This window comes from Hemiscyllium ocellatum, chromosome 8 (assembly GCF_020745735.1).
Source record: "Hemiscyllium ocellatum isolate sHemOce1 chromosome 8, sHemOce1.pat.X.cur, whole genome shotgun sequence".
In the NCBI taxonomy this organism is placed as follows: Eukaryota; Metazoa; Chordata; class Chondrichthyes; order Orectolobiformes; family Hemiscylliidae; genus Hemiscyllium; species Hemiscyllium ocellatum.
In genome coordinates, this window is record NC_083408.1 from 85,807,417 (window position 1) to 85,830,958 (window position 23,542).

Consider the following 23,542-nt stretch of genomic DNA (forward strand, 5'->3'; position numbering starts at 1 on the left):
TTTTCTTTAAATGACAATGTTTGCCAGAATCTTTTTTTATTCCAGATTTTCATTGAATTAAAATTTCATCATCTGCCAATGGTGGGATTTGAACCCATGTCCTTAATCATTAATTTGGAGTTCTGGATTACCAGCCAATGAAGTTACCACTACACCACTACTTCCTCTGACATCTAAAGCTGGGACTTCTCCAGACCCCCAACTGCAGAGAGCAACCATGCAATTCCTGGTGTTTTAGTGACACAATTTCCCTTAAACTGGTTTTTTGTGACCTATTAAAATACATCCAGAGTGAGCCATTCTTATTACTGGGCAGAATCAAATATAACTGGTGGTGGAACATCCTGTGCTTGTTTAACAGTCTCTGTAGTGCAAGCTTTCACACCACAGAAATCCAGAAAATGGATTTTACTGCAGTAGAATTGAAGTCAATAGAAAATCAGGGGAATCTCTTCACTGGCTGGAGTCATACTAAGCACAAAAGAAACGGGTTTGTAGTTGTCAGGGGCCAATTATTTCATCCTGAAAATGGAGTGGCTATGAGAGAGGCCTGGCTTGAAGAAGGGCAAGACTTGATTTTAAATATTCATGAATAAAAGTTGTTCGATAAGACGGGAAAGGAGGAGGAGTGATGATATTGGTTAAAGAGATTATTGCAATGCTACAGAGAGAGAGAGAGCCTCCCAGAGGGGTGATGGAAAGAACGCATGAGCTAAGAACAAAAAATGTGTAATTGTGATACTAGTTGGTTGACTATAAATTATACAAAGTAGAGAGGATGTAGATTAACAATTTTGTGAGGAAAGCACAGAATAGTTACATTAGGGAATGTTAACTGAATAGAGGCTAGGATAGTGGTAGCAAAAATTGTAAAGGGCAGAAATAGAAGATTTTGATAATACTGCCTGATGCTCAGTGCCTATGACAGGATGACGAAGGGACATGGGCCCTTGACTTCAACTCCAGTGCCCTTCATGAGGAGACAGGGTGGTGCCTGCAGCAATGAGACAATAGAGGATAGGCTCCAGCATGGTGGTTCATCGGTTAGCACTGATGGATTTCAGTGCCAGGGTCCTGGGTTCAATTCCACCCTTGGGCAACTGTGTGGAGTTTGCATGTTCTCCCCTGGTCTGCATGGATTTCTGCCAGGTGCTCTGGTTTCCTCCCACAGTCCAAAGATGTGCCAGTTAGGTGGATTGGCCATGCTAAATTGCCCATAGTGTGCAGGCTAAGTGGGTTAGCTACGGGAAATTCAGGGGTAGAGGGATGAGTCTGGGTGGGATGGTCTTTGGAGGGTTATTGTGGACCCAATGGGCCGAATTGCCTGTTTCCACACTGTAGGGATTCTAGAAGTTTTTTTCTCAGGAGACTTAGGAGGTGCCCAAACCCTCAGCCACCACCTGCAATCCCAAAAATTAGGAGGGTAAAGCTGCAACTCAGCATGATACTCTTAGCAAGTCTAGGGCTGGTTCCCTCCACCTCAGTGTGACTTGGGAGTTATTCTAGATTAAGGAAAAGAAAAAGAAAACCTTCTCTGGGCCCACAGGTTATGTAAGCGACATTTCATTGTAAATACAGTTTTTATTAGTAAACAGCAAACTTTATTGACCAGCACCTGTGGGACCAGGTGTCTGCTGGTTTATCAAATAATCAGATGTGTGCATAACCGCAGTAAACCCTGACCAAACAAAGCTTCAAGACATCAACATCCATCAAAAATTCCACGTAAAAACATCAATATACCTCCTAAACTCAACTTTAAAAATACACTAAGTAATATAAATGTAATGCAAGGTCTATATACTGTTATACTTATTTACAGAATAAATACCAGGACTTCGCATTAGAGTCAGAGATGTACAGCATGGAAACAGACCCTTATTTGAGATATATAATTTTTGTTAGTTTATTAAGAGTTCCAATTGATAAAGTGCCAGTTACAAAGTTTACTGAGTCACCTTTTATCATTAGCTGTGTATGTCATTTTAGTTGCAACAAGAAGAATTAAGGTACAGAGACTTGCCATCTTTAACAGCACGCAATGTTCTAACCCTGTCTGACCAATAGCTATCCTTTCCAAACTAGCAGGAAATTTTGTTATTATTGAATAAGGGGGTTTTGGATGTTGTGGAGATCTCCATCAGTTTGTATCCTTGTTAAACATAGGAAATTTGTGAAAAGATCAAATGGTTAAGATATATTTGCAGTTGGGATTATGTAGACACGATGGCCGCAGCATCAAAACATTTACAGTGAAATGTAACCTAATGCAAGAAATCCATTGTATAGGGTTCACATGTCAGCCTGCCTGACACTTCTTTGTGTAGAACGCTGAAGAAGTTGTTCCTTCCAGAATATCCTCATTGTCTCATTTACAATGCAGGTCCTCATAATTCATCACAATGCCTCGACACATCCTCCAGTTGTATGCAGCAGAGAATCCAAGAATTAAAAGCAACATCCTCTCTCTGGATGGGACTGTGATGAATCCCTCAGACATGACCTGCTTGGAACCTGATGTGCAGGAGACATACGTACCCCTATGATTCCATCTGTAAGAAAGTGTTACATTGTAGATACACTAGCATTATGACATGACAATCTGATCACCAAAACCAGATTAGCAACAGTACACCCTCATCTGCACAGTATTCCATGCAAAACGAGTGACTATGGGTCTCCTGCATATTTGCCACATCATGAGGGCAGCTATAGCGAGCGGTCCAACAGCAGGCAGGTGCTCCACATCTGCTGGAGGCTGATGATGATTCTGGGCTTCCAAATGCATGCAATTTTCATCCATTCATGTAGATGTACTTCATGTAGGCCTTGTGGGTAATTTCACAAGCAAAACAGCTCTTCGGTAATATGATGCTGAGCAGTCACAGCACACCAATAACATTGAACAGCATCCTACAGACTTTAGGATGTGGAGGCCTTTGACAAGGAGGCCAATGGGATGCCACTACATGGACATTATACATTGCCATAATTCAGATGTTTTAGTGCACAATCTCTCACAGCAATATGAACTTCTCCCACCAACCCCAACTCCACATTAAAAAAAAGGCAGCACTGCATTTAGGATCATAGGATAGGCATTTTCCAGTCATAAGTGGCGAAGGAACCTTGAAAAGTGGGACTTCTTGCAACTATTGTGACTCTTAAGTTCATCTGATGTACTTCACAGCCTTAGTAAGATTTAATTTATAATGTTGAATAATATGATTAAGTCAACTTATGGCCTGGAGTTTTAGTGACTTGCTGTGTCAAATTTGAGGTCCACCTATAGAATTAAGTGATAACAGATGACTTTCACCTATACTGTGCGGATGCCTGGTTAATGTTATTGCCTCTTGAAGTGTCTCACATCGCTTAATAGTAGATCTCACTCCCTCAGAGAGAGGAAAAACACTTACTTCAGCCACTCTGGGTATGATGGCTGTTACTTTTCATTTCCATTTGACACTTGATTTGAATGAGAATACAAAACACCACCAATAACACTACACAGAGTGAAATGCAGGTTCAGTCTATCAATATAGGGTGGCCCTTCAAACTTTGATTTTCCGTTTTGCCCTGCCCTCCCTTACAACCTTATCAGCTTTACTCTTGCTCACATTCCTCAAGATGTACGATATAGGAACAGAATTAGGCCATTTGGCCTATCATGATTGCATTACCATTTGATCATGGCTGATATGTTTCTCAACCCCATTCTCCTGCCTTCTCCCATGACCTTTGATCCCCTTATTAATCAAGGGCCTATCTATTTCTGTCTTAAAGACATTCATTGACTTGAACTCCACAGCCTTATATGGCAATGAGTTCCACAGATTCACCACCCTCTGGCTGAAGAAATTCCTCCTCATCTTAGTTCTAAAAGTTCATCCTTTCACACTGAGCTTATCCTCTTGGGTCCTACTAGTGGAAACATCTTCTCCACTTCTACCTTCTCTAGGCCTCTCAGTTTTTTGCAAGTTTCAATCAGATTCTCCTCCCAAGAACAGACCCAGAGGCCTCAAATCTTTCCTCATGTGACAAGTCTGAGATCATTCATGTGAACCTCCTCTGGATCTCCTCCAATGCTAGCATATCCTTCCTTATGGGACAAAAAAAACAGTTCACAACATTCCAAATGCAGTCTGATCAGAGACTTATACAGCCTCAGCAGTACAACTCTGTTGGTGTATTCTAGCCATCTGGAAATGAATGCATTGCATTTGCCTTCCTAACTGCTAACTGAACTTGCATGTTAACCTTCAGAATTCTGAGCTAGGATTCCAAAGTCTCTTTGGCTTCAGATTTCTGAAGCCTTTCTTCATTTAGAAAGTTGTCTTCTCTATTCTTCCTACCAAAGTGCATAACCTCATACTTCCCCACTTTGTATTCCATCTGCCACTTCTTTGCTCACTCTCCTTGCCTGACCAAGTCTTTCTGCTCCCCCAATACTACTGGTCCCTCCACCTATCTTTCTGCACCTACAAACTCATATTCTTCATACAGATTGTTAATGTATAATGTGAATTGTTGTGGCACCAATATGACCCCTGTGAAACTCCCCTAGTCATTGGCTGCATCCTGAAAAAGATTCCTTTACCCTCACTCTCTGCCTTCCTCCAGTCAGCCAATCCTCTATCCTCGCCAGTACCTTGCCCCCAACACCATGGGTTCTTCTGTTATTTAGCAGTCCTCTGTGCAGCACCTTGTCAAAGGCCTTCTGGAAATCCAAATACATCATGTCCACTGTCTCTTATCTTTCATTTATCTAAAACTTGCATAATCTGCTTTTACAATACTAGCTATCTTACCCTCATATTTCACCTTCTTCCCTTAATTCCTTTTTTTTTGTTGTCCTTTGCTGGTTTTTAAAGACTTCCCAATCCTCTGATTTTCCATTAATTTTCACACATTATATGCGTTTTCCTTGGTTTTTATGCCATGGTTGCCTTATCCTACCCTTAGTATGATTCTTCATCCTCAGGATACGTTTCTGCTGTGCCTCCCAAATTTACTCCAGAATCTTCCCATTAATTCCCAGATCGTTTGCAATGGATCAGCAAGACTGACTATGGCTCTCTTCCCGGACTCTGGACTCGGATTATTTCCGAACACCTAGAGTCATAGAGCTGAACAGCATGCAAACAGACCCTTTGGTCCAACTCATCAATGCTGACCCAAATTAATCTAGTACTGTTTGCCAGCATTTAGCCCATACCCCTCTAAATCCTTCATATTCATACACCCAACCACATGCCTTTTAAGTGCTGTAAGTGTACCAGCTTCCACCACTTCCTCTGGCAGTTCATTCTATACATGCACCACCATGCAGGAAAATTTTGCCCCTTAGGTCCCTTTTACATCTTTTCCCCTCTCATCTACCACCGTGGGGAAAAGACTTCAACTATTCCCTATCCATGCCCCTCATGATTTTATAAATCTCTATAAGGTCACCCCAAAGCCTGTGACACTCCAGGGAAAATAGCCCTAGCCTATTTACCCTCTTCCTATAGCTCGAACCCTCTAACCCTGGCAACATCCTTTTAAATATTTTCTGAACTCTTTCAAATTTCACAACATCCTTCCTATTGTAGGGAGTATTCCAAAAGTAGCCTAACCAATGTCCTATACAGCCACAACATGACCTCCCAACTCCTATACTTGATTCTGTGGCCAATAAAGGAAAGCATACCAAACACCACCTTCACTATCATATCTGCATGTGACTCCACTTTCAAGGAGCTATGAACTTGCGCTGTTACAACATGGGGTAAATAGTCCTGCTTAATTTAAAACTGCAACACAGAAAAGATTTATCCTATGCAGTAATCTGTGAAAATTCAAGAGGTCAAGAATTATTTAAAGTAAAAATTAACAATTTTATTTTTTAAAGTATAACAGAGAATAATTAACTAACAACCATTTACAACTCCTTCCTCTAACATATCTTTTACTTTCCCCTTCTACAATACTAGTCTGATATAACCTCCTGATTAAGATTTACAAAACAAAACTTCTTATCTCGATATCAGGCAGCTTTCAGTTTTCTCTGTGTTTCGGTCTTCTTTTCTTCTTGGGGATTCTGCTTCACAGGTTACTGACCGATAAAGGTCCCTTTAAGAGAGCTATTTTTCTGGGCAGTGTGCAGATGTTGTTGGCTTGGCAGAGTTCCTCTCAACTGTTCAATTTTCCCCGGTCTTATATCCCCAAAGCATTGGATTGTGTCATTGGCTTTTATGATTGTCAATATACTAAATTCAAACTTGATTGGAGCTTGATATTTGTTTTGGAGTATACTTAAACTGATTGGCCTAATTCAAATCTGTTTTTGTCTCCAGGCAACTAACTACACTAGCTCCCCTAGTAGCTGGACCACATGTTTCCATTGTGCCTTATTGAGAACACTTGGTGCTGACACTGCTAGCTGTTAACTCTCTCAAAAGGTACAGTACATCCACATCTTCATAACAACTCCAAGGTCTCTTTGTTCAGCAACACTCTCCCAGGCCTAATGATTAAATGTATAAGTCCTGCCCTGTTTTGCCTTTCTAAAATGCAGAACCTCACATTTATCTAAATTAAACTCCATCTGCCACTTCTCGGCTCATTGGTCCATCTGATCAAGGTCCCATTGTACTCTGAAACCTCTTTGCTGTCCAGTACACCTCCAATTTTGGTGTCATCTGCAAACTTACTAACTGTACCTCCTAGGTTCACACCCCAATCATTTACATAAATGATAAAAAGCAATGGACCCAGCACTGATCCTTGTGGTTCACTGCTGGTCACAGGCCTCCAGTCTGAAAAGCAACCCTCCACAACCACCCTCTGCCTTCTACCTTCGAGCTAGTTCTGTATCCAAATGGCTAGTTCTCCCTGTATTCCATGTGATCTAATTTTGCTAACCAGTCTACCATGAGGAACTTTGTTGAATGCCTTACTGAAATCCCTATAGCAGAAAGTGAGGACTGCAGATGCTGGAGATCAGAATCGAGAGTGTGGTGCTGGAAAGGCACAGCAGATCAGGCAGTATCCAAGAAGTAGGAAAATTGATGTTTCAGGCATAAGCCCTTCATCAGGAATTCCTGAAGGGCTTATGCCCAAAACGTCGATTCTCCTGCTCCTCAGATGTTGCCTGATCTGCTGTGCTTATCCAGCACCACACTTTCAACACGGAAATCTATATAGATCACGTCCACCACTTTAGCCTTATCAATCCTCTTCATTACATCTTCAAAAAGCTCAATCAAGTTAGCGAGATCTTATTTCCCACGCACAAAGCCATGTTGACAATCTCTAATCAGTCCTTGCCTTTCTAAATCCTGTCCCTCAGGATTTCCTCCAGCAATTTGTCCACCACCGATGTCAGGCTCACCAGTCGATAATTCCCTGGCTTTTTCTGACCAAATTCCTTAAATAGTGACACATTAGCCAACCTCCAATCTTCTGGTACCTCACCTGTGTCTATTGATGATTCAAATATCTCAGCAAGGGGCCCAGCAATCACTTTCCTAGTTTACTAGATACACCGCATGTCTTCCTCTGTAGTATGGACATTTTTCAATATATCGCTGTTTCCCATGTTCTATATCTTCCATGTCTTTCTCCATAGTAAAAACTGATGCAAAATACTCAGTTAGTATCTCCCCCATCTCCTGCGGTTCTACAGATAGGCTGATCTTTAAGGGGCCCTATTCTCTCCCTTCTTCTTCTTTTGCGGTTAGTGTATTTGTAGAATCCCTTTGGATTCTCCTTAACTCTATTTGCCAAAGCTATCTCATATCCTAGCAGGATCATACAGTCTCTAGACTCTTGTTATCTCACTTTTGAAGGCTTTTCATTTTCCAGCCATCCCTTTGCCTACAAACATTTGTCTCCTGGACTAATATCAGACAACATTCTTGACTTACAGTTCTGACTGAAGACCATCCCTCTTAATATGGCTGAGGACTACTCTGCTGAGACTTTGTGCCATGGCTTTGTTTGAAGATCATTCAGCATTTTTGCCATGGAAGGTGCTGGTACATATTGTAGGTGCGAGACTGAAATAGCATGGGGCCATGCACAAACATGTCCACCCCCTTGACTGATCACTGCTGACAACCATAACAGACTACCTGATTTTGTGTCTGTGCTAAACGCCTTGACAATGTAAGAGACCTAATTAAGCATGGAATGAACGAGTGATAATGATACTGCGATGCACCCTGCTTAAAACCAGGAGATTGCTGCTTGCCACAAAGTGGTCCAGCAGCTGCAGAATTCCAACGCAAGATGTTGATACACTCCACAAAGTATGGGACAGAAGTGAATAACAGTATTCTAAGTGAGTATGCAATGACAATACTGTGAGGCTGCTGTGTGTCCAATGTCATCTTCCTGTAAAATGGCAGTGGTGTAGCGCTTCTGTGCCCAGGGTTCAACTGCTCTGTCCACTTTTCCTTTCCTTTTCGGTAAAGAGCTTGGTTGCAGCAACGGCATTCGCGGGTATGCCCAGCAGCGCGGACTAGAGTAGGCCCCAGCAGCATGAACTCATGGCGCTGTTGTCAGAGTAAAAAGTGAGGTCTGCAAATGCTGGAGATCAGAGCTGAAAATGTGTTGCTGGTTAAAGCACAGCAGGTCAGGCAGCATCCAAGGAACAGGAAATTCGACGTTTCAGGCCAGAGCCCTTCATCAGGAATGAGGAAGGGCTCTGGCCCGAAACGTTGAATTTCCTGTTCCTTGGATGCTGCCTGACCTGCTGTGCTTTAACCAGCAACACATTTTCAGTGCTGTTGTCAGAGGCAGGTTTTGGCTCCCGGAGGCTTCTGCATCATCGAGGTGGTTCTAGGTGGTTGTTGCTGCAGAGGCGAGTCTGGGGTTCCTGGTGACATCTGGCAGAGGCGAGTTTGGGCCTAATACGCGATGCATTGTATCGGCAAAGTAGAACCAAAGTGGACTCATGGCGGCAGTGGAGTAGAGTTTGGGCTGTTGCAGTACCCGGCAGCATCTGTGGAGTCTACACTGGCAATGTTCATTGAGGACTCAATAATGGTTTGGGCATTGGTGGAGGCAAGATGGTGCCAAAGAGTGGTGACTTTCATTCCAGTGGCAGGACATTGAAAGGGACGTGTGGCTGTCCACCAGGTTGATGGCCTATGATGGAGCACTTAACAAGCACATCCCTAAAGTTGAACACTCTTCCTTTATTTCTACATTTTTCTGCCTTTATATTCTACGTTTTGGTTTATTTTTCTTTGTTTTAAGATGGTGCCAGAGAGTGGCAACAATATACAACATTTCACTCTGGTTTTGTAACAAGATGCACATGACAATAAATAAATCAAATAAAAGTCTTCATGGGCAGAGTTTGCCACCAGTAACTGCCCATGCACTAGAAACTTCTAGATGAAGAATAATTAATTGAGAGAATGCCAAATTCAAGAGAGTAAGAATTGATCCAGGTCAAATAAATTGGAATCAAAAAGGCTTGAGCTGACAGTGGTAAGTAATATTCATGCCACATAAATGCCAGGCGATGACCATTTCCAATAAGACACTATCTAATCATTGCCCCTTGACAATCAATGGTGTTACCATCACTGAACACGCCATTAATCAACAGCTTTGGGGTTATCATTGATCAGAAACTCAACCGGACTCATCATATAAACAGTGGCTACAAAGAATGTCTCCAAGCTGGCAATGGAGTAGGTCTTCTGACCCAGAACTCGATTGCTCCGTCCTTTTTTTTCATCATCCTTCCCTCTCTTTTTCTTTTTTCGCTCACATCCTTGGGTAGCATTAACAATGTCTGGGGTGAAAGCCAGCACGGACACCCGGGCTCAGTGGGCAGTCAGATACCCCACTCGGATACCTCCCTCCACCCAGCCTCATCGTTCACTCGGATCACACTCCCCTCTTGGTGGGCACTCAGAAACCTCTTCTATCTCCCCCAGCTTCAACGTGCACTCGAACCCCACCACCCCGGTCTCAGCATCTACTCAGAGCCCAATTCCTATCCAGCTTCAGCATGCACCCAGCCCACAATACCAGCCTCAGCATGCACTTGAACACCATCCTTCCCCAGCTTGGCATGCACTCAGACTACAACATCCCCACCCAGCCTCAGCATGCACTCGGAACCCCCAACCCCCCAGGCCTCAGTGTGCACTCAGACCACATCCAACCCGGCATGCACTCAAACCTTCCCCCTCCCACCACCAATGCGGCATGCACTCGGTGCCCACCCGGCATGCACTCGGCCCCCACTCCCAGCCTCATGGTACACTCGGATCTGCCGCCCCCCCACCCTCCCACCTTGGCATTCACTTGGATCCTGCTCCCTGCCTCAAGGTGAAGGCCGGCACCATCTGGGTTAGAAGGCCTAATGTTCTAAACTCTTATTTCTCTAATTTTCTGGAGGTTTTTTTCTTCATTTTTATAATTCTTTCCCCCCTCAGAGTTTGTACTTAAGATTCTGTACCTAAATACCTTGGTAACTAAGATGGCGCTATAAGTGGCAACTTGTAAACTTTTCAGTGTACTCATGTGAATACATGTGACAATAAAGCTCATTCGTATTGTTCTCGTGGGAGCAGATCAGAGGCTGTGGTGAGTAATTCATCTCCTAACTTGCCAAAGCCAGTCCACTGTCTATAAAGCACAAGTCAGGAGTGTGATGAATTCCCCACTTGTCTGGATTAATGCAGCTCCAACACTCAAGACATTTTACATGATTCAGGACAATGCAAATCCCCTGGTTGACGCCACAGTCACATGCATCCACTCCCTTCACCACTGAAGCTCAGTAGCAGCAGAGTGTACTATCTAAAGATGCGTTGCAGAAATTCAGAAACTCAGACAGCACCTACCAAATCCACGGCCACTTCCATCTAGCAGTACAAGGACAGCACAGACATGGGAACACCACCACCTGCAAGTTTCCCTGCAAGTCACTCACCCATCCTGACTTGGAAATATATCACCATTCCTTCACTGTCACTGGGCCAAAATCCCGGAATTCCCTTCCTAAGGGCATTGTGGGTCAACCTGCAGCATGTGAACTGCAGCGGTTCAGGATGGCAGCTCAACACCACCTTCTCAAGAGCAAGTCGGGACAGGCAATAAAATGTTCACATTCCACAAGCGAAAAAAAAGTAGGCAATCCAATCGAGAGCTCCTCGATGATAAGAGAGATAAAGATTGAAGAAGAAAGCATGTACTCATGACAAATGTCAGGTGATTGTACAATGAACAAACAGGCAGAATATAAAAAGGTCAGGGGCAAGTGGAAAAGCAAAGACAAAGTGTTAAAAAGAGACCTCCGGTTAATGCAAAAGATAGGATTTTTTTGGAACTATCAGCATCTAAATAGGGAAAGGGTGGTAAAAGATGGAGTAGGGCCAATTAGGGACTGAAAAGGTAATTTATACATGGAGGGAGGGACTGTAGCTAAGGTATTAAATTAATACTTTATATATGTCATTACAAGGAAGGTGATAGTACCCAGTCTACTCTACATTCATGTTATATTTCTCATGTTGCTCAAACATCCCATACCATTGTTGTTCGGAACTTACATATGGAGTGGGAGAGATAGTGCTGCAACCTTCTGCTCATCTTTACACACCTCTGTGAAACTCCTGCAGTCCTGTGGGAGAAACAGGACATTTTGTGTTCTCCTAAAATGCTTGCAAACATACTGCTTCATATATAATGATGTTTGCCCCCAGTTAAGGTGCCTTAAGCCTTTAAATCCTACATCGGACTTATTTTATACCTTCTCAGAGGTATTTTTTATACTGTAGGCCCCAAAATCTGCTTGGGGATAGAGCATTCTGCCCCACCTTGTCATAATTTTGAAATGCTCAGGTAAATAGAAGTTTCAATTTCTGCTTGTTTTTGATTCAACAAAAGTCATTGGTGTTGTGAGGCTGCCAAAATGATTCACATTTCCCTAACCTTAGTGAAGTTAATGAACTGCATCCATACACTGCTGAAAGATATACAGCTAGGACCATTTTATACAAACCACAGAATTGTACAATAAAAGCAGATAACATGTTTAAAATTAATTTAGCCAGTCTCAACAACAGACGTGAATATGTAAATCTTGTACCTTTCAAAGTATAAGTGGTCATTGCTACTTTCTTTTCAGACTAAACGTGTAGAAATGAGTTTTTAATGTATATTTTTACTCACGGTCTTTCTTTGCCACCTGTTACAATCAGGCCATCTCGTAATGTGGTGTACATTGTGAAAACAGGCCCGTTATGTGCTTTGGCTACAATTCGGACCAGAAGATGCTCTCTCCAAACATAAACATCTCCACTGATTGTACCCGTAAATGTCAAATTATTCTGCAAGAAGACAGATTGGTTTTAATGTAGTGACTGAAAATAAAATGTGGTATAGGGTGCAGGATTTTATATATATAATAAATTTAATATCATTTATTTTAAGTTTGGGATTTCAAATTAATGACATATTGTGTCTCTCAAGCTGTGTCTGAAGAGTTTAATAACTAACTTGAGTATTTCTGTTGCCAATGGTGATTTTTAACAAAGTAGTTTGAGAGCGCTAGCCTTCAATAATATTGGAGTTTTGTGTATGTTAGGCATGTTAACAATGGAGAGAAAAAAAAGAGGAGAAAGTGAGGACTGCAGATGCTGGAGATCAGAGCTGAAAATGTGTTGCTGGAAATGCGCAGCAGGTCAGGCAGCATCCAAGGAACAGGAGAATCGACGTTTCGGGCATAAGCCCTTCAGGATTCCTGAAGAAGGGCTTATGCCCGAAACGTCAATTCTCTTGTTCCTTGGATGCTGCCTGACCTGCTGCGCATTTCCAGCAACACATTTTCAGCAGTGTTAACAACGGAGCAAGATAAACAATGTACATCAAGGTTAGAAATTTCTGGACCTGATATTTTTAAGCTTCGGGAAGTATCATAATGCAGAGAGGAAGACCTTTCAGTTTTAGGCAGTTCTGCTGAAATTCTTGGATGAAAATTAAAGAATGAAGCAATTAGCCTGAGAAAGGGAGAAGATGGTTCCATTTGTTAACATTAAATTAGCTTAGAGTAAGGGGTCTAGTGATAGTCCTCAGCCAGAAATGTTTGGATAAAAACCCTGAAGACGTTATTTGAAGCTTAGAACATTTAAACTCACGTGCATGAAAGTTCCAGGAAAAGATTATCAATTTTCCAGACTGGAAGTTGAAATCATTGTTAACTAAAGCATATTTTGAAGTGTTAGAAAGAGAGATTTTTAGTCTGATGTAAGTATTGTACAAGGGATGCTTTTGACCACTAAAGTGGAATCAGATCTACTTTTGATCTGATTCCACTTTAAAGTAAACTCTAATGTGTCAGTATAAGTAGATGCCATTCCAGCATTAATTTTATTGTCAAAGCACTTACAGCTCCAAAAGCTACAGCGAGCATTGTTTGCATCCTAGCATCTTCGATGGAACCTAAGTTGCCCTTTTTGCTCTGTAAAGCTTTGCCAGCAAAAGTCCAAAACCGCACATGTTTCATTCCCACTGATACAAATTGAGTGTCTGAATCAGGCCTGAATTCTGCAACAAAAATTCTCTTGGTGTGGCCACTTTTACTGGCAACTTTGGTACCTAGAGAAACAAAACAGGTAAAGAAGATACAAATGGAAGTCTGAAATATATTCCAATTTGCAATTAGCAGACTATAAGTTTTAATATTTAAACTTTGGCATTTAAAAATCTGACAATATGTTAATATAGCCACTTGAAATGTATTCTTCTGTTAACTTTCTTTCAATTCAAAAATTGTTGTTCTGCTGACTCATGAAAATGTAATGAACAAAGGTATTTGGAACTATAATTTATGTCTAACCTCTAGTTTCACCTCACCTTCTTGCCACCTCCAGACAGTAATGGTGTATTGAGGGTCTAGCCCGACTGAAAGGAGCAGTTTGCCCGTGGCACTAAAACTGACACAGCAGACACCCTTTGAATGGTAACAACGGAGCACAGAATGTGTTTGTTTGGTTGTGGCATCCCAAATATGGATCAATGGGGCAGTACCTGAGAAAAGAACACCACAATCAGCTCTAAAATCTACAAGCTGATTCCAATTATTTGTGCCATTGCAAGGAATTATTATTCTATCCTCATCTTCAGATCCAGAATAATTAATTTTTGAAGTGACTATGTATGAAGATTTGATATCATAATAGTTGAACAAACTTTGCAATTAACATAGTAAATACAAATACTAATTTTCTAAAATTAAGATGTTTAACTCTTCAGTTTTAACCATTTTATGTTTCAGTTCTTAAGATGTACAATTAAAGTTTTGTACTTGAATATTTTACTACATTAAATATCATGGCAATACTCATTAAGAAAGTCCACCTATCATGCAAGTTTGTTTCCCTTATTTTTAGATGATCTTATGTTTGCATATTTATACGTGCTTTATGAAATTTCAAATCTTGAAATGCTGCTCTTGTTTTTAGCACCAGAAATTGTACAATAAGCAAACTAAATTCAACATAGGACTTAGAAGTGATTTTGATGTAGTGATACTTTTCATGAACACTTCTTTTACAGTATTGATTAGATAACGTGATGTATTTCATTATTTGTATCATAGGTTCTATCAATAGTTTAATGAGAGCGAGCATCTCAGTTCAATAATTTATAAGTAATGTGTTGGTATTCAGTTTACATCGTGAACAGGAAAGTGCAGAGTTTGTTAAAGCATTGACTGACTGCAGCCAAAAGGAATATGAGAGTCATTAGTCAATGACCTTGAAGAATTGGCAGGTTTCATTACACCAAATAATAGAAATTTTATACCCTAAAGTTTGTTTTGATCAACATTGATTGTTTTCAAAATACGATAAACTTTCTTCATTAAGCCTCTCCAACATCATCCTGTTTTTGGGTTCTCCACTGCACGCTGACTTACAGTTCCCAACTCAAAGCTTCTGGATTGCATGGAATATAAGCGATGTTCCTTGCAGCATAGTGAACGGCTATTGATTGTAGACTATGCAGTGATACACAAATCATTCAATTATATACCTTTATGGGTGTCTATTCTTTAGTGTGTGTGTATAAGACAAAACAATTTCAATATCAGTCGGCACAACAAATTGTGTTTATAAAGCATTTTTAACATGCCAAGGCATTCACAAGAGGCAATGATATTTTAGTTTTGATTCAAAGGTCTAGTTGTCTGTTGCATAGCATTTGTTAATACTCAAATTAATTCTTAAATTACGTGATAGACAATTTTTTGTTTTCAAATTTCCTTTTGATGTATTTTAAAAAATGAAACTACATCATCCTTCAAAATCGGTTTTGATTTATCAGCTTAACAGCAATAATTTATTGAAAAAACTCATTAAAAACCTATTACTGTTTTTTAAAATGGAAAATGAAAAGAGTATTCACTAATAATAAGACAAATGACAGTTTCCAAAAATACCAGTGAAATTATATTTATTGGGTTTTAATCATGGAAGCCATTATTGGCAATTAACCAATCCAACCAAAATATACAGAAATATTGAAAACAGGAACAGAGGTCGGCCATTGGGCCCAATGAGTCTGCTCCACCATTCAATGGATCAAGGCTGATCATCCTGCTCAGTATTCTATTCCCGCTTTCTTTCCATATCTTTTCTACATCTAACTCGTTCTTGAAAACATTCAATGATTTGGCCTCTATCACTTTTTATGACAGAGATTCCCACAGGCTCTCCACTCTCTGGATGAAGATATTTCTCCTCTCATAAATGTTTCTTGGGCATACAATCTTAACAAGCATAATCTGTTGCATCTTGGGAATATTATTTATCATACAAATATAGGTTACATTCCACAACAAATCTGAAGTGAAGGACGTAGGCCAAATATTTTAATTTCTTACCTGACATATCAGAAGAATCACCTTTAAGTTATATCACAGCCAAGGACAGAAACAAAATACAATACAAAAAAAAACAAAAATAACAAAAAAAGCACAGTTAGAGTGAAACATACAGTAAGTACTGGTAAATATTGAAAAGTATGCCTTTACAATAAGCTGTATCAATTGAAATAGTTTAAAATTAGTGTTGCTCTTTCTGGATATCTATCAGTACTTAAAAATATAGATTAAAATCAAAACACCAAAATGTTTACAATAAACAGATGTCAGCTCCACATGCAGGTTTGTGAACATTTTTTTATTGTAGGTTTTATGCATGCTACCATATTCCTAGATATCCTTTTATTTCAATAAATAATTTCCATGTCATTTTTGGGTATAAAAATTGCAACAAAGTTGTTTAGTTTTTCAAGATGGAGTTGCATTATTGTGTCAGAATCTCAGAATAAATGATATGTCATCTGGAGCTGAGATGGGTGAAATTTCTTCAAAGAGTTGTCAATCTTTGGAATTCTCGACTTGGGAGACTTGTGGATGCTCAGTCATCGGTTATATTAAAGATGGAGATCAACAGTTTCTTGACCAGTAAGGGATGCAGAAAAAGCATGGGAAAATACAGTTGAGATGAAAGATCAGCCGTTTATCTTGCCAAATGGCAGAATAGGCTCAAATGACCTACTCCAGCTCTTTCGCATTGCAGCTAGGCCAATAGCAGTGACCCACTAGACAATCAGAATAAACTCAGATTGTGGAATAACTCTAGGAAAGAAATCTGTATGAATTAATTATCTTATATTTGACTGTGTTTTATGATTGACAAACAAAAAATATGGATGGCTCCATTTTAATGTCATCAACTTTGCATGTAAATGACACCATGCAAACAGCCAATCCTCCTATGCTTTGATAATATGCATTTCACATTTAGCAACCAGCCAGCCAAATCGCTTGGAAAGTAGAGAAATGTATCATTCTTGCAGTTGTGTAATGAGCAAATAAGAAACACTTACAAAAGCTTAATAAAGTATTCAAAAAAACCTTTTTAAAATTAGTTTGCATTAAAAGAGCATGATAAACAGCATTCATTTTAAAGTTGATTTGATCTTTCAGGTCAAGGAAGTGGACTAGAAACATTGCTTGAAAGAGGACAGATCAATTCTGCTTCTGGTACACTGAAACTCTCCAGTGAAACTGATTAACATTTAAGACAATATTGAAGCTAAAATAAGGAAGATACAAATGTATAGAGTGCAATTTTTCTGACTAGTTCGAGAATTCAAAAGATGTTACTTCAGCTCATTGTAATGAATGAAATTACTCACATTTTAAAGTGATGGGAGAGACTTTCTCCAGTTGTAACAAAAACAAAAATGCATTTTCCATAGATTTGTGTAAAACTTTATTACAAATAAATGGGAATAATTTGTAGTTGGGTTACAAATTCTAGAAGAATACTAAAAGAAGTTTAAATTGGAGAAATGAATAAATAGGTATGATATTAGTTTGTATTAATATCAATGCAAAGTTAAGCATCTTGGTATAGGTAACAGATGCTTAACCTACACAAAATGAATCAATGACATAAGGTTGTGAACATCATTAATGGATAGGATTTTTAAAAAAAATGTACACACATAGAAACAAAAAAATGACAATTCAACTCAATTAGAGTCATAGAGATGTACAGCATGGAAACAGACCCTTCGGTCCAACCCGTCCATGCCGACCAGATTTCCCAACCCAATCTAGCCCCACCTGCCAGCACCCGGCCCATATCCCTCCAAACCCTTCCTATTCAGGGAAAAGACTTTGTATATTTATCCTATCCATGCCCCTCATAATTTTGTAAACTTCTATAAGGTCACCCCTCAGCCTCCTACGCTCCAGGGAAAACAGCCCCAGCCTGTTCAGCCTCTCCCTGTAGCTCAGATCCTCCAACCCTGGCAACATCCTTGTAAAGTCTTTTCTGAACCCTTTCAAGTTTCACAACATCTTTCCAATAGGAAGGAGACCAGAATTGCACACAATATTCCAACAGTGGCCTAACCAATGTCCTGTACAGCCGCAACATGACCTCCCAACTCCTGTACTCAATTCTCTGACAAGTAAAGGACAGGATACCAAACACCTTCTTCACTATCCTATCTACCTGCGTCTCCACTTTCAAGGAGCTACGAACCTGCACTCCAAGGTCTCTTTCTTCAGCAACATTCCCTAGGACCTTACCATTAAGTGTATAAGTCTGGCTAAGATATGCTTTCCCAAAATGCAGCACCTCACATTTATCTGAATTACACTCCATCTGCCACTTCTCAGTCCATTGACCCATCTGGTCCAGATCCTGTTGTAATCTGAGGTAACCCTCTTCGCTGTCCACTACACCTCCAATTTTGGTGTCACCTGCAAACTTACTAACTATACCCCTTATGCTCGTATCCAAATCATATTACTTTTGTTGAGAAACTAGAAGATCAGAGAATAAAAACCTCACTCCTTCAGCGTATATTTTGGATTGATATTCTAGCTCAGTACAGAGGCAGTGTTATATTGTCAGAGGTGCTATCTTCTGGATGAGATGGTAAACCAAGCACCTGTCCAGTTGGTCACTGAATATTCCAGAACACTAAGAGCAGCTGAACTCTTTGGGCCCGCACAGACCAAATAGATCCAATCTTTGATCTCCTTTATTGTTTGTAGAATGTGCAAACTGGTTACTGCACAAGTCAATATAACATCACCTACACTTTTACAAAGTTATATATGAATCTGTGAAGAACTTCAGGATATTACAAGGATGTGAAAGGTGTTGTATACATATAAGATCTTTCCTTCTTGTAGACAGGTTAAGAAGAAAGGGAATCTAATGAACATTTTCTACAAATTATGATAGCAAAGGACAACATTTATTGACAATATGTAATTAAACTCATGTTAATGTATATTGCTATAACATTTATGAAATAAAATGCACTCAATAGGAGTAACACAGGTAAATGACAAAATGCAACATTTATCTTTATACAAATCAAGATTTTCAATAGCGCTATGTGTCTATTGGTTTGACTTAACGCAAAGTGCTTGTAGCATTTTTACAATTTCTGGCTTGATTTCCCCACCTCCTTAAACCTTAAGGGCAGGTCTTCCCTCTCCAGGGAATCTGCTGCTACAAAAGAGAAATACTGCAGGACTGCTAGATCACAAATGGTTTTCTTGCATCAGACTGGTTTCCCAGCAACATGCATTTATATATGGGTTTTATAGAAGCAAAATATTTTAAGAAGCTTTTTCACAGGACTATTTTCAGCAACATTTGACATTGAACCACAAAAGATGATATTAAGGTGAATCACCAAAACCTTATTTAAACAGGTGGACTATAAGAAGTATAGCATCATACAGTCATACAGCATGGGAACAGACCCTTCAGTCCAAACAGTCCATGTTGAACATAATGCCAAACTAAACTAGTCCGACCTGCCTGCTCCTGGTCCATATCTCTCCAAAACTTCCATATTCATGTACTTATCCAACTTTTAAACATTGTAAGAGTACCCACATCTACAACTTCCTCAGGAAGTTCATTTCACACAATTGAACCACCCCATGTGTAAAAACTTTGTCTCTCATGTATTTTTAAATCTCTCTCCTCCCACCTTAAAATATGTCCTCTGGTCTTGAGATCCCCATCCTAGGGAAAAGACACTGACCATTAACCCTCTCAGTACCCCTCATTATTTTATAAACTTCTTTAAGGTCACCTTTTAACCTCTGTGCTCCAATGAAAAAAGTCCCAGCCTATCCAACTTTCCTTTATAACTCAGATTTTCCATACCTGGCAACATCTTAGAGAGAGGCTGACGTGTTTTGGGGTGGAACTTTTCACTTGGGCATCTGAAAGCAATTGCTATCACTGGTAGGTTGATTAAAATGCTGATGGGTAAATGTACAGAATTGAGGAGCACAGATTCCCAAAAGGGATGTTATACTGGAGAAAATTACAGGATGGAAGAGAGAGGAGTAAGGGAGAGGACAGAAAAGAACAAGGTATGGGAGGAATGGAGAAGCAAAGGAAAAATTAAGGGGAGGAAATGTCACTGGAGAAGGGGAATCGGGCTAAAGGAAGGAGCTGGGAATGGAATAAGAGGACAAAAGGAAAAGGGGAAGAAGTGCCAAGGTGCGTGCTTTCTGTTTTGCAGGGTGTTGAATGGAAACGGTGTGAGGGAACACAGGAATACATCACATGTTGATGTTTCACTGCAGCTTTTCGTCATTTTGGCTGTTAAGACAGGAAGACCCAAGTATAGATGTTGCTGCTGCATACAGAATTAACGCTGTATTAAAATGATTTATGCAGACCAAATTGTGAAATCAGAAACTGTGAATATTTTACTTTTCTCCCCCCATATTATTTTCACTGCCAGTAGCTACCATAGATCAGTCTTTTCTTGTAGCCTAGAGGATTCCATAATATACCTTAGAATATGTTAAAGTAATTGAAACATACCACAGCAACAGAACTAGTTTACATTTTTGGACAGCGTGGAAAGGCTATGTGCACAATGTATTTCAACAGAAGGAAAGCTGGTACGTTAATTTTTTTAACCTAATGTTATCATAAACTATAATTTTGTATTTAAAAACAACTTAAAGGCACAACATGTGATACGTTCCATTAAGAATATTTCTCTTCCAAAGGAAAATTACAGCTCTGAACTCTGATTAATAAAATGAAATTAGAAGCTGATGTTCAAATGTCTGACATTTGCATCAGAAAAGACAAAAATTACAAGAACACATTAGTAAGCAATATATTCCCTTTACCACCTTTGTACATACCGACTTGTCCTGTTGCTATTATCTTTTGGAATTTAGGATGCTGATTAACTGTTAGGCACAGGATGTCATCTGTATGTTCAAGATAAAAAGACTGAAAACCTAAAATAAATTGGAAGTGAAAGGAATAAGCTTTAATTCAAACTTTTCTTGAAATGTGAAAAATTAATTCATTATAAACACAATAAAAACAGGCATTGTTTGTTACTTCTAACTAAGGAGTAAAAAGGAATACTGGCCTCTTAGGAACCATTACTGCAGTATTTTGGTCAAGTTCACTCATTACTGTGTACAAGCCAAATTAATCTCCCTTATTTTTGAATATACTATCTGTAAACAGTCAGAAAAAAAAAAATCAGCCTTTTGCAATTTCTTTCTCCAATGGAATCAGTGTGGTGGAGTAATAGCCAAGTTAGAACATTTTGTGACACTTTTTCACAACGTTTCATTAGAAAGCTTTGTGTTAAGTTTAACTTTTGTGAGACATCAATGCAACTTTAGTTCACCTGGAATTGCTGGGGGTCTTGGATAATCAACCATATATCAATGTATATGCTTCATCTCCATTTTAAAGTTAAAGTATCAAACAGCATCAATCCTGAGACGGGGCAAGATGTTCACAAATTTAAAGCTGCACCATATTTATTGTGAGCACTTCATGTACTAATTGTGATAATTTATATGATTTAAAAGTAAAAGAGATATCAACCAAATCTACAATTCAATGATCCTTTCATTTAAGTATGGGTCCTTGCATCTTTTTTGTGTATTAGCACAGATGCAGTACAGTGATCGACTTGTGTTTGGGTGCACAGGAACCTTGGGGTTGTTGTATAACGGTGCACCTTAGAGGGAACATTGCTCCCAACACCACTGCATCAATTTTTTAAGAACATCTTCAATACTGAAAACAACAAATGCTGGAGAATACAGAGGGATCAGACAGCATTCATGGAGAGAAAGAGAGAGGCTAGATAACTCTTCATCTGAGTACTAAAGTCTGACAGTCCCAGCAACATATACAAGGAGTGTAGCTGTTGCCTGCTTACCTTAGCAGACATTCCCAGATTAGATAACATGCCTCATTTAAAACATACCTCATTCATAGAGTGGATGTCAGGGATTAATAAGTGATTGATACTAAGGGAAATACTTTGTATGATGCTGATTACTTACAGTGGGAATGTTTGCATTAATGCATTTTGCCCATATTGAGCTGTCCTCTGCTATAACGTGTGCTTCAAAGATTCCAGACAGGTCTTGTCCAGGAAATTCTTTGGCAATTTTACAATCTGTAATAATGATGAATATTAACTCCTTCCAGTTTTACCCCCAGTGTGAGACAATGAAAAAGATAAAAATAACAAGGGATTGATTTCAGCAATTAAATTAGATTCCCTACAGTTTGGGAACAGGCCCCTCAGCCCAAAATTAACCAACCCAGACCCATTTCCCTCTGACTAATGCACCTAACATTATGGGCAATTTAGATTGGCCAATTCACCTAATCTGCACATCTTTGAACTGTGAGATGAAACCGGAGCACCTGGAGGAAACCCACGCAGACACAGGGAGAATGTGCAAACTCCACACAGACAGTTGCCAAAAGCTTGAATCAAACCTGGGTCCTTGGCGCTGTGAGGCATCAGTGCTAACCACTAAGGCACCATGCCACTGGCTTGGTGTTAAATGGTTAAAACTAATGATAGGTAATTGCACTTTGAATAAGATATGAACAGGTGTTGAACTAGCCACACCAGTTGCCATGGCTAATATAGTTTACATATCAAATTGTAAAATTCAACAACATTTGCCTGATTCAAGGCTAAATTATTCTGGCTGTCTGGGGTAAACAGTGATAGAATAAGTGGCAAGAATGTAATTCCAGCATTCAAAATTGCTTAGTAATCTGCCTTCCCAGCTCTCATTTTGTCTTATTTCACTGCCTTCTTGGGTCTCAAGAATTTTTGAGGCCATGGTTTATATGCCATCTCAATGCAGTCAATAAACTAATGATGTATTTTAATGAGGTACCATACATACAGTGCTCAAAAACAAACCAAAGTTTTAGCACTGTGATTTTATTCCCTAAAAAGACAATGAGCCCAAATAGTGTCATCGCGTTATACAACACAGAAACAGACTCTTCGGTCCAACTCATCCATGCTGACTGAGTTTCCAGAACTAAACTAGTTATCCTTGCCTGTTTGGCTCATATTCCTCTAAACCTTTCCTTCTCATGTACTTATCCAAACGTCTTTTAAATGTTGAAACTGTACCTGCATCTATCACTTTCTCTGCCAGTTCATTCCACATATAAACCACTCTCTGTGTGAGAGAATTTCCCTTAATGTCCCTTACTTTAAATATATGGTCCCTAGCTTTGAACTCACCCACCCTAGGGAAAAGACCTGTGTTATTCACTTTATCTATACCCCTCTTGATATTATAAATTTCTATAAGATCACCCCCTGAACCTCCTACACTCCAGTGAAAAAAGTCCATATCCAGCTTCTCCTTATAACTCAAACCCTCCAGTCCTAGCAACATCCTAGTAAATCTTTCCGAACTCTCTGCTATTTAATAATATCCTTCCTATAGCAGGTGACAAGAATTGTACACAGTACTCCAGAAATGTCCTCACCAATGTCCAGTACAAATGTCCAAACTCCCATTCATTAAAGGTCTGAACAAAAAAGGCATATGAGCTAAACGCCTTCTTCATCACCCTTTCTATCTGTAATGCAACTTGTAAAGAACTGCATATCTGAACCCCTAGATGTCTCTGTTCATCTCTATGATTCTATGATTCTA

The 23,542-nt window shown here is 39.6% G+C and overlaps 1 protein-coding gene across 4 annotated transcripts in view; it reads right to left on the bottom strand.

Moving 5' to 3' along the window:
• Nucleotides 1-23,542, bottom strand: part of LOC132818362 (echinoderm microtubule-associated protein-like 5) — a 230,332-nt gene that overhangs the window by 14,779 nt on the left and 192,011 nt on the right. For 3 of the 4 annotated variants that reach the window (XM_060829312.1, XM_060829313.1, XM_060829314.1), the window contains 5 exons: nt 20,732-20,830; nt 15,896-15,916; nt 13,867-14,040; nt 13,400-13,608; nt 12,184-12,341 (listed from right to left, as the gene is read on the bottom strand). In XM_060829312.1, coding sequence (XP_060685295.1) covers nt 12,184-12,341; nt 13,400-13,608; nt 13,867-14,040; nt 15,896-15,916; nt 20,732-20,830 — 661 coding nt within the window. The remainder of the gene's footprint in view (nt 1-12,183; nt 12,342-13,399; nt 13,609-13,866; nt 14,041-15,895; nt 15,917-20,731; nt 20,831-23,542) is intronic. The other variant, XM_060829315.1, reaches the window with a different exon arrangement.